The 18,617-nt window shown below is 30.2% G+C and overlaps 1 protein-coding gene across 3 annotated transcripts in view; it reads left to right on the forward strand.

The window, feature by feature from the left end:
* Positions 1-7,295, forward strand: part of Hem (Nck associated protein 1 Hem) — a 46,014-nt gene extending 38,719 nt beyond the window's left edge. For all 3 annotated transcript variants that reach the window (XM_087151686.1, XM_087151684.1, XM_087151685.1), the window contains 3 exons: positions 940-1,050; positions 2,145-2,257; positions 5,385-7,295. In XM_087151686.1, coding sequence (XP_087007812.1) covers positions 940-1,050; positions 2,145-2,257; positions 5,385-5,582 — 422 coding nt within the window. In that variant the 3' untranslated portion in view covers positions 5,583-7,295. The remainder of the gene's footprint in view (positions 1-939; positions 1,051-2,144; positions 2,258-5,384) is intronic.
* Positions 7,296-18,617: the final 11,322 nt, after the last annotated feature.

The raw sequence follows: 18,617 nt of genomic DNA on the forward strand, positions 1-18,617 counted from the left end.
TATAGGAATTTTGTTAATTTTTTAGTATCATTGAATAAAATTCATCTTAAATTTAAAAAAATACTACAGAGTTTTTTTTACAAAATTTTTATTTACAAATTTTTCTGCTCATATGTTAGATTAAGCTGAATTTTTACAATAATATGTAGCTGATTGCTTCAAGGTCACAGACAAATTTGAATTTACCAAGATAGTGCTCCATAAATTTTGGTACTGATGATGCACTTATAAATTTAATACCATGTTTATGTGCATATTATCAACATGATTATTACAAATAGTTTTTTTATATATATATATTTTTGAAAAAAAAAGCACATCAAGTGAAAAATGCTATAAAATCAGCATTTTTTCTTTAACTAAGCAAAAAGTATGAATAAAAATTTAAAACAATTTTGTGTGCTATAGGAAGTATGTCAGTACTATATATGTTGGAAATCTTTCACCAATTTGGGTGAAAGTTAAAGAATGTATCACATATGCCAGAATTGAAAACACCATTTGATGTTTGCAAAGACTTTCCAGCTAAATACTCATGAATGCATAATGTATTTACTTGCGAGATAATTATGCTTTCATATTTCCGTTGTTAAAAAAATGTTTTTTCTTTCTTCTCTCAGTGAAGAAAAATTTCTACTTTATTAAGTTTGAAGCTTTTAAATAGTTAGCCTGTATGATCGACTATTAGTCTCTCAAGTTCTTCGTTTTAATGTCAGTAGTAAAGTATTTTAACAAATATTTTATAAAAAAAAATAAATTTATAGGAATATGGCACATTATATAATGTGCAATATGACACATTTTTACAGTTAAGCGAACGACAAAAATTTTTTCAGTTTTATCAGTTTAGAGTTAAAATTTTAGTTAATAGCATTATAAATTTTAGCTGCATATCAATATAGAATTTGTGTATTAAAAAGTAAAATTTCCATTGATTAGATCTAGGTGAAGATGAATACACAATAGCTTGCTTACTAATGGTATTTGTTGCTGTATCTTTGAAAAAACTGTCAAGAAATGAGGCATCATTTTATAAAGCATCTCTTGAAGGTAAGACTTTATATTTTACTTCTTTTGTTCTTACAAATCTACAATTTGCTCAGTTTTATTTCAATAAATAAAGAAAAAGATACTTGACTTATCCATAAATACCTGCTAGTAAATTAATATATTATGAAAAAAGTGTTGAATTTAATATCATTCCATTGTCAGGGATGAGATTTTACCGCTTTTTAGCAGATTCCCACTTTTTTCGCTTTTGTTTATCAAATATCAGCCTTTTTATCAAAAACTTCGATTCTCTAAAAGTTTTTAATAAATATTCCGCTTTTTCTGGAAATTAAGTCGTTGAAATAAAATAATTATATCTATTTCCGATTTTAAAAGGTAACAGAATACTCAATCGACGTAGCTACCAACCCTCCCGAATTTTTACTTATTTTAGAACACCTGCTCGCCAGATAGCTCGTATTTTCGTAATTCAGATGTCTTGCTGCTTCCTTTTAGCTGGCGCGAAAGCAAACAAAATAATAAGAGAAAATAGCGGTGGATTTGCAATGAAAATATTTATTTGCTCATTCAATTAATCTCGTAAATTTTTATTTATTATGGCTAACAAAAAACAATACAAACAAGCCTTTTAGAAATCCCAAGTCCAGAATGTGTTAATACCTTGATTCATGTGATTTTAATATCAAACATCAATTTTCGTATTTAATTGATTTGAAAATTGCGCATTGCGATTCTTATTCACGCGATTTAAGTATCGTTCATTGCGATTATTATTTATGAGATTTAATAATCCAATAGCGCGATTTGTATTTAAGCGTTTTTAAAATCCTATATAGCGATTCGTATTCAAGCGAGTTTAAAATCTAATGTTGTGATTCGTTTTTCGTTTAGACATGGGGATTCGTATTTAAACAATCTAAAATTTACGCATCGTGATTTGTATTTTTGCATTTTTGAAAAAGTCTTTAACTACATACTCTCATCAATTTAAATATATAATATGTTCAAATGATAAACTTTTAGAACTTTTTAATGTATATGCAAAGCTTTCCAAATATTAAAATAACTGCCTGTTGACAAAAAGTGAAATCATATTTTATGCTTACATAAATATTTCTTATAATTATTTTCAGGCCATACCAATAATATACACTGCCTAGCTGAAGCCATCAATGGAATAGCTGGTGCTTTGTTTACTATTTGTGGCCATGGGGATATTGAAGATCGATTGAAAGAATTTTTGGCAGTAAGTAACAATCTTTCTATTCAGTAATTAAGTGCTATGGTACTAATCAGTAACAGTCTTTCGATTCTGTAATGAAGTATTATAGTACAGTAGAGCGCCGATTATCCGAACCCTTATTATTCGAACGTCCAATTATCCGAACTATGTCCGAATTAGTTTTTTTTTTTTTTTTTAAAGTTTAGAATTTAATTTACAACCTTTTTTTAGCAGTTTTCTTACTGTTGCCATACATATATTGTTATACAGTTAAATCTACATACCCCTTTAGCCCTCTTCGACGGAAAATTATCTTCCAATCGGAATCGGAACTCCACAGACGAAGATATAGGTGTTCAAGTTCAAGTTAGTGGATCTTCTCATATAGAAGTATGCAATTCATTAGATACTGCAATGAATTGGCTATAACGTCAAAATGATGTTGATCCAGTTCAGTTGATTTATTTAAAAAGAATAAGGGATATGGTTGCTCACAAAAGAGCATCTTCTTTGAAACAAAAGTCTTTGCTGGATTTCTTTTGAAATGGAGTATAAAGAAAAATGTGCTAAAATCAGTAATTCACAAAAAAATTATGAAAAGCAGAAACATGATTAAAAAAAATTCAAAATAAAAAAAAAAGTAAAAAATGAAAAAAATATACTTTTAAACACGCCAGAGTTGTTTTAGATAGTACTGCCAGCCATAAGCCTGGAAAAAGTGCGAAGGGAAGTTAGTGCATAAATAATAGTCAATTAAACTAGATTTTAAACAACTTTCCAACTATCCGAACCACGTTCAGTCCAGAGCAGTTCGGATAATCGGTGCTCTACTATACTCATATTTAATTTTTTTTTATAACTATCACAGTTATTAAGTTTTTTTTATTGCTTTTTTTCATACTTTTTATGAATTCTAAAATTAAAATAATGTAATTGCGTTATAAAATTTTTATTAGCCTACATCTACATTATCTTTTAAAAATGTTATTTCATAGGAAGTGTTTTCCAGGATAATTCTAATTGGTTCCTTTTTTCTCTGAAATTCTTTTATATATTGTTATTTTTTCCTTTAAAAGTTTGCTAATTTACAATTCAGAGTGCCCAACTTCCACATGTAGATCAAAGATCAGCAATATTTTTCTGAATTCACTTAACAAGAGACTCATATTATCTATTACTAATTTGATTGTTTTCTGCGGGACAAGCACGGTTAAGTGACCGTCCCTCTCAATGAATTCCATTAGATAGTCAGAAGTTAACTGTTCATAAGCTTCAAGAATAATTAAAATGAAAATGTTATATTTTTATGATTTCAATTTGAATTGTTATAATAAAGTAAAACATTTAAAAAAAAAAAAATTATGATCCAATCATGGTAGTACTGGGAACCACTCTTAATTCTTAACTCATATCTTGAAAATTTGTTTATTTTTAACTAATGTTTTAGTATTTTATTTGATATGTGTTACTCCTTTAAAGGTGGTATCCTTCAGACAGAAAAGTTATTACACCTCCTCCATGTAAACCTACTTAAAATTATGTGTCTGGAATTTTTGTTTCATTTTAAGGTATTCTACGGAGTTAAAAATTTTAAGTTTGCAAATATTTTTAAGACTTGAACTTTGAAAAAGTTATAAAAATATTTACAAATTTAAAATTCTTTAACTCAGTAGAATATATTTCAGTGAACAAAATGAAACAATTATTCAAAGGTATTAATTAGTTACATAATAAATAACGAAATTCCAGACATTAAATTCTCCATAGGTTTGCATTGAGGAAGTATAATCACTTTACTGTCTGAAGGGGACCTTTAAGGGAATAATATACAGGGTTATTCATAATTCCTTCCGTCTGTAAACACCATTTTTCTTTTCTACAACTGGCTTCAGTGGTACATGCTACTGCCATCTACTGGCAACTGCTTAAATTAAAACTTGAATACTTTCGGAATATGTTCTTTTTTGCCATATTCGTCCCCGTTTTTTTTACTATAACGCTTCAAAACCCCGGAGGGAATTATGAATAACCCTGTATATTGAATAAAATGCTATAATATTATTTAGGAATAAACAGGTTTTCAAACTACGAGTTCAGAATTAATGGTGGTTCACAGTACAACCACGTGGATCAAGAAAATTTTTATTATTTGAAGTATAAAAAGAATAGAAAATTTTGATATTTGAGATACATAAATATGAGTGATTTGGCATTAAAATGTTTTTATAGGTGCAGAAAGCATTTGGGGCTGCAGTAATTTTACTGTAATTGGAAATGAAATTAAAGTAAAAATGCCATGCATAAAGTATTTTATTTTAGTATAAAGTATAAATATATTATTACGCATAAAGTATATTATTACAAATAGAAATCTCAAAAATATAACTTTTTCAAAAAAGAAAAAAAATTCTGATCAAGAATATGGCGAAACTTTATAAAATTTTCTTTTGAAACGTCCTTGCACAGTTAACTTCTGATTATACATGGAATTCATGGGTGGGACTCAATATTCTCTAATCACACAATGTGACCTCTTGTCAAATTTTATAATTAAACACTGCATTTTTACAATCGTCGCCACACGAGGGGGTTACTGAAATAGAGCTTACAGTTAAGTACAGACCAGATGGATAAGAGTTTTAATATTTTCTTAAGTGAATTTCAATTCATAAAAATATTGCTGATCTTTGATCTACACCTGGAAATTAGAAACTGTCAATTACAACAGAAGTTATGATAGTTGTAACAGTAGGGAACCGATTATCCGGAACGGTCGGGACCATCGCTATTCCGGATAACTGATTTTTCCGGTTTTCTGAATCGCTACAAAAAGCCGTTTTTTTTATTGTTAAACCCAACTAAAAGAGGAAACAAAATTGGAAATAATCTTAAAAATAAGAAAAAAACAATGAAGCAATACACTAATGATTATTTCCAAAATGATGGTAAGGTAAACATCTTTAAAAAAAAGAAAGAAAAATCGTAAAATCTTATGATTAAAATTATTAAAAAATGGCATGAAAATGTATCGAATTTCGTTCCGGATTTTGGTTTTCCGGTTTTCTGATTTCCGGATAACGGGTTCTGTACTGTATATGCCAACTTTTAAAGCGATGATTGCATTTTAAAACACTCTTCTATTTTTGCGTAGCTGGCATCATCTAGTCTATTAAGACTAGGACAGGAAAACGACAAAGAAGCCACAAGAAACAGGGAATCAGTATATATTTTACTCGACTTGATCGTACAAGAGTCGCCCTTTTTAACGATGGATTTACTGGAATCTTGCTTTCCTTATGCTCTACTTAGGAATGCATATCATGCTGTATATAGAACTGAAAATGTATAATCAAAAATGCCTTCAAAAACAGTTTTGTGTTCATGCTTCGTTTATAAATATTTTATATCAAGAATATGCAGTTACATCTATGATGAACATTTGAATGCTTGTGGAAAGTGCATTTATTCTTCCCCATTTATTTCATTCTTTTTTGTTCCTCATTTTTTGTTTATCGTTAAATGCAGACTAAACATTACCAGAGCAGGGAAGCCAACTAGGTTGTGTAAAGGTTATAGGTTACTGTAGGCTGAATATATCTACTTTAAAAGGGAAATTTGGTGTTGAATATCCCATTTTTGTGCTCTTATTTTTCTTGTTCAAGTTCATCTAGTGCCTTTTTCTTCCAATTGAAATTCATTGAAAGTAAGAAATTAGCTGTATCACCAATATCTTTTAAATGCAGAATAATTTGTGATTTTTAGAAACCTTGAACAAAATGCAGTTAAAATTTATGTACATTTGGGGTTACAAGTTAATATTTAAGCAAAGAAAAAAATTCTTTTGAATCAGTATTGAGAAAGGCATGACTGAAAAAAATTAAACCTGCTTGATTGCTGGAGGAAACTGAAAAGAACACTTTCAAGTTTATTCTTATTTAAAACTCTCTCTTAAGTATTGTTAGACAATCTAACTATTTTAGTTTTATTGCAGTAGCTCTTGTTCATTCCTAGCATCTTGTCCATTTTGAATTCTCAAGAACAATCATTACAGAACACCCTTTTGAAAATGCAAATTTTTAATGTGTTGCAAACAAATTTTCTTAATTTTCTATTTATTAATTTTAATAGATGTTTGTAAATGAAAACATTAAGATGAGTTTTAAAAAAAATGAAATTTAGTTTTAAAAATTTATAGCATGTTTAACAGGATTAAAACATTCTCATATATGATTATTTATTTTACTGACATGAATTTTAGCTTAAATTGCTATTTACAAATTTATGTTTTGTTAAAATAAGTGAATTTTCTTTTGTTGAAGAATAAATTAGATAGAAATAGTGTTTATTAATTCCTTTTTTTTTGGCATATTTGTTTTATAAACATTAATTGCATACTAAAAATAAAAAAATAGGCATTTTTTTCTCTGCATTCTAAAAGCTGATTCAAACAATCTACTGACATCATTTAAATAAAGGGAATTTGATAGCTCCGGAATGATGAACCGTTCGCATGAACTATTTTTTTGCAGTTCTCATAAATATCATTCTATCCACTCAATATATATTCTGATTTTTTTTATCTTTAGACACTATATTAGACTTTGTTAAAAATGTTAAAGCTTGTTTTCTATTGAACATTTTTATCGCTTATTTTATTATTATTTTAAGTGTGACGTTTGTTGACCATGGTAAAGTATTCCTAGAAGTTGGCTTCCCTGTCAATGTTTTTATTAATTAGTATATATTTCTTGAGAAAATGAATTAAAAGTGTATGTACATTAATCATATATTTTAATTAAGGAGTGCCATTGATGTAATGCGGCAGTTGTTTTTAATGTGGTGAAATAAAAAACTATTTAATATACTTGCTTTGCATTTCTTATGAGAGCATTAAAAATGTATTTACCTATGTATATTTATACATATATATATGAGAATTGTAATTTATATATACTTTTCTTTTTATATTATTGAACTTTTATTTCTTTAAATTTATATTAGTTTGTTACTGATGCTTTGTTTACATGTATATAAAGAAATAAAATTTCCAAAGAATCGCTTATTCTTAATTTGTTATTATTTAAGACATGCAAAGAAACATACTGTAAAAAAAAATTTACCACAATATTCATGACAGATGTTCAATAAGAAATTCGATGTTAACTTTTTATTATACATAACTTACACCGAAGAGCCATTACGTTATGACCACCCTCCATCTGTAACAATGGACTCTCCCAAGTTTTCATGGCTTCTCGCCCAGGAACAATGTTTTCATGGGGCACATTAGGACCCATAATCCTCATAGAACAATCCCTGACGTCTGTAAGCTACTTGCAGACCAGGTTCACCCATTCATGGCAACAGTTTTTCCTGCAGGGGATGGTGTTTACCAACAAGATAGTGCACCATGTCATAAGGGTCGAAGCGTTGAGGAACATTCCAGTGACTTTCAAGTCATGTTTTGGCCCCCAAATTCACCTGACCTTAATCCAATAGAGCATTTGTGGTCCTACTTGGAAAATAAAATTCGTGCTGCCACACTACCCCTCGCAATGTGAGGGAATTGCAGGACCAGTTAGTGAGCACTTGGTACCAGATACCGCAGACTACCTATCAGCACCTTGTGGAATCAATGGCACGGCAGGTGCTAGCAGTTTTGAGGGCTAAAAGTGGTCATAATGTAATGGCTCTTTGGTGTATATGATCCAAAAATCGATATATATTTTTTCACGTTGGCAATGAAGTGCCGAAATAATCCAAGCTATATATTGGATAGAAATGAAAGCGAAAGTTAGCTGTAAATAATTAAACTGTACTACATATTTGTTTCATTTATGTTCATTAGTTTATACAGGTTATAATAATAATAGTAATTTAAGAGCTGTATTAGTTTTAATGATGTTTGTAAATTTAAATGTGTAGGAAGAGAGGCCTTTCAGTAAAGTTGCAAAAAAAAAATGCTTATTAAAAAAAAAAAACCCAATTTAAAGTGACGAAAGCTGTGGAGGCTCAGGCTCGAATTCCAACTTTGGATCGCACAGACCACAGTGCTGACCTGAAATATTCTCATAAGTAGACGGATTATGGCTTAGAGTTCCCTTGCCGTCATGCTAACAGTGGGAGGTTTTCTTCTCCACGTAACGCGAATGCGGGTTAGTTCCATTAAAAAGTACTCACTGGAGGCAAATATCTCTTTGTCTTCTGGATTGGGGTCAAGATCACTGGGCATTATTCTAATGAGCATTATTCTTTTATGGTCACTTTTTTTTAAACATACGGCAATGGAAACATACGGCAATGACGAAAGCTGTGGAGGCTCAGGCTCGAATTCCAACTTTGGATCGCACAGACCACAGTGCTGACCTGAAATATTCTCATAAGTAGACGGATTATGGCTTAGAGTTCCCTTGCCGTCATGCTAACAGTGGGAGGTTTTCTTCTCCACGTAACGCGAATGCGGGTTAGTTCCATTAAAAAGTACTCACTGGAGGCAAATATCTCTTTGTCTTCTGGATTGGGGTCAAGATCACTGGGCATTATTCTAATGAGCATTATTCTTTTATGGTCACTTTTTTTTAAACATACGGCAATGGAAAAAGCTAAATTAAGATTTTTATCGTTAAATCTTTAGTTCAAAAATCAAAAGAGATTTTTGTTTTGTTTACTTAGAAAATTGAGATTCTCAACGTTAAATTTATTTCTGGTTCTCTTTTGATTTTTTTTATTAATATTTTATCAGTTTTTCTATTATGGCAGCATTTTTTAAAGAGTCATTATTAAGTTTGCTAGATCACGCTTAGAATAAAACAAAAATGAGCGACAATGAACGTAGCACAGCATAATAATCAGGAAATTTTTAGGGTTAAGATAATTCGTCTTCGCCAATGATTCACTACGGAGTCTAAAATATTATTCAAACGTCGGACATTCACGATTCAATCATAAATATTATTCCAGCTAAAACTATTGACAAAAGTACTGCTATTGTTACAACTAAGTTCACAAAACCACACTTTAAACAAAATCGAAAATGCGCGACAACGAAAGACAATGCGCGACACAATAAATGCTCAGGCGAAATTAACAATTCACTTTCGACGAATATTCACAATGGAGTAAAATATTATTCAGTAAAGTAGCATCAGTATTACGATCAAGAATTTGTTAGATAACTCTACGATAACAATAATAATAATAAAATTTAAAAAAACGATGATCAACTTATATTGCTTGACAACGAAGACGAACAATCAACATTAAAGTGCTCAGACGAAACGAAATTGTGTAATGATAATTCCCTTTAGTAGGATATTTACTTTTGATTTTGCATTTATTCCATATCTGTAGGAGGATTCATTATATAAGTTTAAAATTTTTAAAAAATCCCTATTCCAAAGGGAATCCGCCTGACGCAATCTATTTTCCTCAGCGGAATAAGAATATTAGGAAATAAGAATAATTTCCTAATATTTACTTGAAAGTTTTAAACAGGATTGATATAGTGTTTAAAAATACATTTATATGATAAAAAATTGCATTTTTATGTATACCCATTCTTGAAATTGAAATATAAATCTTTATCTTTTCCAAAAACTGATTGAAAAATAAGGCATTTTTCCACCGTTAATTTATATTTAAGAATATGAACACATAAAAAAATGATTATTGGTATTGTTTCACAATATGTTCTATGAATGAATACATTGCAGTATCTCTCATGTATTAAGTAAAGAATTCAAAATTTTAGAGCAATTAAAAATAATAATAATACACATCCGGTGGAAAAACGCGCTTAGCAGCAGTGAATCCAAAAGGAATTAAATAAGAATAAAAACATGAAGGAAAAAAAAAAGAAAAAAATTGGATAATATGACAACCAAAGCTGACGTCCTCGGGGGGTGCAAGCTTCGGAAGTAATAAGACCAAGACTAAACAAGACTAGTTTTAAATACTTGTTGATATATTATTATTGATATATTTTTGCACGTATATCATTACATGCAAAACTGGAAAAAAAAAAAAAAAAGCACGCGTAAACATTTTGTCTCACATTTTCACTTATTAATTGGTCCGCGATAAATAAATTGCTAGTTTTTTAAAAATTTAATTTCGGAAATATGGTTAGGTAATTGTTAGAGAAATAAAACCTTAGATAAGAAATCGGGTTTGATCCTAGATAGGTAAATAAGAGTGGTCCGTAAGTGCGACTCTGCAGTACGCAGAAATGCAATTACAGAGCTGAAATTTGACCTGTTGAAAGGATCCTTTTTAATTTATATTTAACGCAACTTTTTTCGATCGTTATTGCAATTTTAAGCACTTTATCGCGATTTTTCACCACTCTTTCTGGTACAAAAAATAACTATTTATCCATTGATGTAAAAACATTTATCGCTTTTGAATTCTCAATTTTATAAGCTCGCGCTTGATTTAATACAAAAAAAATGATTATAAAGATGTAAAAGAGTGAGGAATTGAATGTTGCCAGATACCTAATATTTTGTAACGAAGTTTTTAAATATATAAAAGTTTCAGGAGAGTTGTAGTTAATTTACGTCGCATTAGAGCTGCACAATGGTCATTTCCTGGTCAAATTATTAGACGCACTATAAGATTCTATGTAAAATCTTAATTATCAGGTGATACTATACAGCTTTATTGTTTTTACAAGGCTGAAATCGGTTTACTCTTGTTTATGTTCGTGTATCAATTGGTTAATATTGTAATGCAATACGTTAAAAATAAATATTATACAAATAGGAAGTATATAAAAAATCTCCAGAATAAAAACCCATTACATGTATGTTTAAACAAAAAAGTATTGGTGCAAAGCATGCAATTAAAGCACTACAGTGCGTCTGATAATTTGGTCTAATTATTTATTTATTTATAACCGTCGTTGAACAGCCGACCCAATTTCATGGGTTTAGGACTACTTACTTACGTTCAACTCCGTAGCCTTGTAATTTTGAACCAATCCAGAAGACAAGGAAACTACTGGATCAGCACCCCCAGAGGTATTGATTTGTTGTGGGAGCATGGAGGACTTTGAGACTCGACAGATTTAACGTGCATCAGTCACCATTTACCACACGGGGAGTCTTCGGCCGGCGAGGATCGAACCCACAACCTCTTGGATATGGGCCCAGCGCCCTACCGACCAGGCTATCCCGGCCTCTTGGTCTAATTATTATAATATACTAATATAATACCTGAATTATTCTATATTTATATAATATATCGTCTAATTTATCCAATTATGGAATTTATATATATCGCCTAATTTAACCAATTGATACACGAATGTAAATAAGTGCAAACTGGTTTCAGTCGCGTAAAAACACTAAAGTTGTATAGTATAACCTGGTAATTAAGATTTTACATAGAATTTAATAATGCGTCTTAAAATTTGGACGGGGACTGTATAGTGAAGGAATTGAAATCCTTGTGAGCGAATCTTTGCGTAAGAATATAGAATGTGTCACTTAAGAGAAATGATACTTGAAGGGCTTGGCTTACTCGAAATAGAATGGAAAGAACTGTTGCTAACGTAAACAAATACCACGTTTCAATAACCAATCAGCATTGAGATACCCATACTGCGTCACTTGCAGGCATCCCATTCTTTTACCACTATTTTATTTTTAATATGAACGTTGTTTGAAATTGCGAAAATAAACAACAACAAAAAAGTTAAAAACTTTTCAAACTGTTCATATTTGAAATAGTAATTTTAAATAGCATTAGTGCGGAAATAATAACATTTTCCCCACTTATGAAAAAATCCAATTCGAATGTGGTACAAATTTCAAACGCTAATAGCAATCAGTAACATATTTTCTGAAATTTTTAAAAATTATTCGAATAAAGGAAGAATCAAGTTGCAATGTAAAACGCCTCGTAAGGATTGCAATTTAAAAATTTGTTTTTCTTACTCGCCAAAAATTATTTCTTTGGATTAATTTATTAATAATTACCAAAATGTATTTTTATAATTATTATTAAATTAAGTAATTAAAAGATTACTTTTGAATAAATGTTTTTGTTTTAATTCTATTCTGATTATTTTCTGATTCGTATTTAGTGGCTCGAATCCGTCTATAGTTTAATTATTTGGACTGGATTTTCCAAATTGTGGATACTCTTTATAATTTGAATAAAAAATATACATTCGCCGTAATAAAACGGTTGTGTTTCTTTATGGAAAGTAAAGTAAAAGTTCGTTATAACAAACCTCTTTTCCTTTTATTACGGACAACTATTTTGATTTTCAATGCATATTCAGAGTAGACCGCTTTTGTCTACAGATTGTAGACTTAATTACGTAACTCTGTACTTTACACAAGAAATTTCTTTAACAGAAATGAATATTTACGTATTATCTCATTGACTATTTTCGCCAACATGGCGTCAAATTAGCTTTGGTATCTCTCAAATTTATTTTGAATAATTAATTATAAAGAAATTGAGAAAATACAAATAAAAACTTATTGTGTGCAATAAGTTTAGTAATCCATTTCCAAATTTATTTTCAGATTTAGCATTAATGGTCAACGGAATGATATGTAAGTACCCAGAAAATGTTTGACCAACAAGTTTCCAAACCGTAACAAATTTTTTCCAGAGGAAAATAAATTATGCAATGCTTTTTGACTGAGTTATTCAAACTTTATTTTTGCTCGAAGAAATCCTTTGAATGATAAGATAACATTATCTTGGAAACAATGGCATTAGATGCTTTAAAAGCAGAAATGATAGCAAGTTATCAATTTTTTGCCTTACTTAACTTGATTTCTGTTGCTGCCTGCTTTTTTCTAATAATCTATGTTAATTTTGGTTATTACTTTTTAAATTCAAAATAAATGTGTATGAATTATAGTTAACAGTTATTTAGAACTCAATACATTATTCAACGATAGATATTTAGTTTGTTCATCTTAGTGTTTGGCCATGGCTATAGCGCTAAATCAGAACGAAACTGTAAGTAAACTTAGCCAAGAATATTCTACCTCATGGAGTATAGAGAACTTAATATCTTTAGGTGAAAAAAGCATAAAAACGAATGCATTTTCGCCGATTCCTAACTCAGATGCAGAATTTTATTTTGAAATTTGGTATCAAGAAAAATCGGAAGGTTCGTCAGGTTATGAGAAAACATCCTATTTCAAAATGGTGTTAGGGAAAAAAGTGGGGATAAATATTCCACAATCCATGAAGATGAATATCACCGTATCCATAAATGACTCATCTGATGCGATTTTGAAGAAGTATCAGATATCCAGTATCAGTGTTAACGAAATGGACGTCATTACAGTTTCGAGTGAAATTTTTAAGTTCCATGTTTATGATCAAATTTATAAACGATATAAAGAAACTGGAAATCCATGCTTTGGTAATCATTCGAAATTATTGATAAAATGCAATTTAGTTTTTTTCGAACATCTCGTCACTCCGAGTGATTATTTTGGTAATGTGAGATTTCTGAAGAACCTGAAAGAATTTGTGAATGATTTTGATCGCATATACCAACCCAGTCTATTGACCGACATCGAATTTAAAATCGGAAGGGAATCACTTTCCGCCCACAAGTGCATTTTAGCCGCTCACTCTCCCGTTTTCCAGAGAATGATATGCAATGACTTTTTAGAATCCAAGACAAATACCATTTCCATTAATGATTCATCACCAGAAATTTTTAAATGTTTCCTGAAATATTTGTATTCCGGAGAAATCGAGGACAAAACCTGGGAAGTCGTGAAAGAACTGTTTATTTTAGCTGATAAATATGATGTTCGTATTTTAAAAAAAGAATGCAGTGAAATTACTGCTTCTATTTTATCAGTTGACATTGCTTGTGATGTTCTCAAGATGGCGTACGAATACGGAGATGAATATTTGAAACAAGAAGCTAATGTTTTTGCAGTTAAACACATCTTGGAAATAGCTCCTGAGGATGAATGGAAAGAATTGATTGACTCCAGTCCTATTATTGGATACAATGTCATGAAAAATTTCGCACCAAAATTTCCCTCAATTCCTCCTGTAGAATAAATGAATGGTACTAATTGAGTTTTACAGGTATTTTGGGCATGTATCTTAATGTAATCATAATGAAAAATATCTTTTTTTTGCATTGTATGTAATTAAATGTAATAAGAGAATGTAAAAGATGATACTTTTTACACCAAACAGTTCCTTAATATTGTTTCTGAATAGTTATTTCATCAGTTTCTGACTTTTTTTTTTGATAACAAGCACAGTTTACATGAGAATTGTGAATCCTACCCTCAAAACGATCTTCAGAATAATTTGTAAACATGATTTACTTCTAAACCAAGCTCCATGACTTTAAAGTCCTCCATGACTTTCCAAGCTCCATGACTTAAAAGAAATTATTTTTAATGTTTCTGTTTGAAATTTTAAAAACGTTCTGAATTCTATTTCGAATACATTTAATTGTTTTTGGATGTAAAAATTGATTAAATAACTAATGAATAAATTCCTTCAATTGAAATTGGTGAAATTATTTCAGATAGTAATGAAATGGAACTATTTTGAACAGTAAGATTTCCTTTAATCTTATATTCTAAAAATAGTTAAATTACTTATGTATAATTAATTCTTTTAATATGTTTCATTCGATCTATTATGTTTTATAAATGTGTATTTTATTGAACGATAAACTAAAACGATAATTGAAATTCGAATGTAGGCTCCCATTTTAGATGAATAATTGATTAAAAGAATGAATAAATTATTACAGTTGGGTACTAGCAACTCGAAAAGAAGACTATCACTGATACACAGACACGTGACCTATGAGCTCAGCACCATCTGATTGTTTATAAACAAGATGACGAGTCGTTTAGAAACAAGATTAAAGTCGAGCTAAGTTTCTTCACCTAAATTATAATGTTAATTAGCGTGAAGTTAATTAAATAGACCGCCGTATCGCACATCAAATTTGTTAAAATAAAATTCTTCTCATCTACATCTTTTACTTAACTTAGATTTACTATTTGTTTCTTTATTTTATTGTTTCCGTGATGTATTTTTGTTTTGTGCACCTGGCAACTTCGCGAACTATCAACCTGGCATAATTAGTTTGTTTATGTTCTACAAGGATTCGTTCCTGTCCTTGTGTTAAGTAGGAAATATATAATGAAATAATAAATTTATATTTGAGTTAAAAAAGACTAACATATTATTAAAAGACGACGTTATTAACAAGGTTACAAAGATTCGAAAAACACATGGGTTTTGTGGAACCCCCTTCATAACTAAAAGCGATTATTTTTATTTGATGTTGCTCCTTTTAGAGACTTTTTAATATAAATTTATTTACATTCAATAACTCAGTTATGCTCAATTAACATGAAAGCTTACAACTTTGCAAATATTATTATCAAATTTGTGGATGAAACGCTAAATCATTACTTAATTTTATGACAGTTATATGATGTCACTTTTTAGTACAATTATGTGATTTATTTTTTTCTATTTTAACTTCTTCCTCCTGCCGAGAAATTGCAATTTTTATTTTTCTGTTATCAGAGTAACGCCACTTTTTCTTTTTTCATACTTAGGCAACAGAAGGGTAAACGAAAAATAGATCCGGGAAAAACTCCATTGCATCAATTAAATGATTTATAAATATATAGTTTTAAAGTAGTGATTTTTTTTAGCAAAAATTTTATAAAACAAAACACTTCATTATTGCTAATATTTTTAGCTTGTCACAATATTAACTTCCTGATAGACTATTGTTCATCGGTACATTACCTAAAACAATGCTATTAAAAATATACAATTAAAAAAATATTAAAAGTTCCTTTTCGCACACTTGAAATTAATACATTTAAATTAATTTTTAAAAGATAATAAATTCGAATAAGTATTAATTACATTTAATTCAGGTTCAGCGAACGGCCCGGATCAAATCGATCTTAAATCTGCATAATTGCTAATGTAGTCTTTTTTTTTCCATGAGTTAACAGAATACTATTGTGAAATCGAAAAATCAACGCAAACGACAAAAAATAAAAATTTTTGATTTCTGAATATTTGATTTCGTGTGATAAGCTGCAAATTCCAAAAACAGTTTTTTCAAAAAGAAATTTTTTTTTAATCAGTTTTCTGAAACTTTATTTTAGTTTTAATGGTATTAGTAGTGGAAAGAAAATAGTTGTCAAGTCACTTTTATGTGAAGCCATAGCTTACGTTGTTTATTCAATTTCATGACAGAATAGAGGACGAGCAATTCACAGGAAAGGTAGGATAACAACCAGGAAAACAAACTACAATTTTCAAAAAGAAAAAAAAAACGAAGCTTTGAGCAATGAGAAATTTTTAAAGACAATTTTTTCTTGAATAAATTTTTTTTTACGAACTATACTTACAATCACTGCTTGCATTTTATTTCTGTACTGGCTAAGTACCCGTTCTTCGTATAGGGTGGAAAAAAGTAAATAATCAAGACATTGTTATTTATCAACACAAATTAGATTCATGCCATCACAATTATAAGCTAAAATAATTCAATTTATTTAAAAAAATACATTTATTTATTTACGCTATTTCATTTTTTAAAAAATTTTTATAACCATCGTTGTACAGCTGACCCAATTTTTGAACCAACGTTCAACACCGTAGTCTTTCAATTTTGAACTTAATCCAATACTCAAAATAACTCCTGGATGAAGTATTGAGAGAAATTTGTCTTTTTCGAAGACTGTGATGGTACTAAGCAACATTTGCGTTACATGGAAAGGAAAATTACGACACACTCCACGGTTAGCCTGATGGCAAAGGGACTCTAACCCATGATCCGTCTACCAATGAAGATATTTTTTGTCAGCACAGGTCAGTGCCAGCTGTGTGCAGAATTCGTGTGGACTAGCCATTGTTGAGATTCGAACCTGGGTTAGTACCTCATTGGATGGCAAGTGCTCTATCCCCTGAGCCACCTCGACTTACGTTATTAGATTAAGCGAAACACATTTTTAGTAGTTCATCCAGTCAAAATAAAAGTCAACTGTATTCAGTATCATTTGCATTATTCTATTACTTGGGGGTAAACTCATCATAACCAACAACTGTCTCCTGTACCTATCCCTTTCTAAGGGTTTTAAAAAGCCTCTTCCTAGTATCTATATTGAAAATGCATCATTAATATTGGTGCAGTTTTAATAGATTTCAAATGCTACATTGTGACTAAATGAGTTTTTTTGGTATCTACTTAATAGCAGTATTCACGACTTAATAGCTGTAGTGCCTGTTACAAAAATTAACGAGTTATCATTAGCGTCATTGATGGATAGTACGGCGATTTTTTACTATTTTCTCCTAAAATAATTAGTAAAGTTTTTCATTTATTACTAGGAGGCTCCTCCCCCTGCTCGCTAACGCTCGCCAACCCCCGAGAATTGCTACGCAATCCTATGTGGTTCACGCCGTGAACCATGGTTCGCTGCGCTCGCTCGCCAATGAACACAATGTTCTAGCACAAAGACATAATATACTGTCATCAAAGACATAGTATTGTACTTATGTAGATGAATTCTACCAATGTTCTTATTGGCTTTTAAAAAAGTATATTAGCTATTTAGATTGTACATAGTGAAAAAATCAAAACATTAGCTAAATAAGAAACATATTAGCAAAATAATTTATCAAATATTGCTTCACTAATATTCTGCATTTTAAAGCGTGAAAATTCAATGCATAAATAAACGCGAAATATAAAAAAATTCAATGCATTCAATACAAACACTTAAACGTTTTTTAGACGTTTAGGTAGCTCCCAGTAGAAAAATATCAATTCAACAGCGGCCTTTTAAAGCATTCTCACCTCAATTAATTAATTAATTCCTAATTGAGTTTAAATATTGTCATGTTTTTAGTGCATGAATCTGAATTGAACAACCTGATAATGCTCACTCTGGTTATTGTTATCTGGTTGCTCACTACGTGCTCTTGCGCGCCGAATCCAATCAATTAAAAATGAAAACTGTTGCCAGCGCGAGAAAAGAAATATCATCGGTTTTATTGATATATACATACATACGTACGTATTAGCGTTTTATATTATATAGATTTAAAAAAAAAATTAGTTACGTTATTAGATCTTTTCTAACCAATGTTCAACACCGTAGTCTTGCAATTTCGAACTTAATCTAATGCGCAAGGTAACTCCAGCATGAAGTACTGAGAGAAATTTGCCTTTTTCGAAGACTGTGATGGTACTAACCAGCATTTGCGTACATGGAAAGAAAAACTACGACCCCCTTCAAGGTTAGCTTGATGGTAGTGGGACTCTCACCCATGAGGACATTTTTCGTCTGTGCCAGCTGGGTGCAGAATTCGTATGGACTAGCCATTG

This window comes from Parasteatoda tepidariorum, chromosome 9, assembly GCF_982258835.1.
Source record: "Parasteatoda tepidariorum strain Cologne lab strain chromosome 9, Ptep-v5.0, whole genome shotgun sequence".
NCBI classification, from domain to species: Eukaryota; Metazoa; Arthropoda; class Arachnida; order Araneae; family Theridiidae; genus Parasteatoda; species Parasteatoda tepidariorum.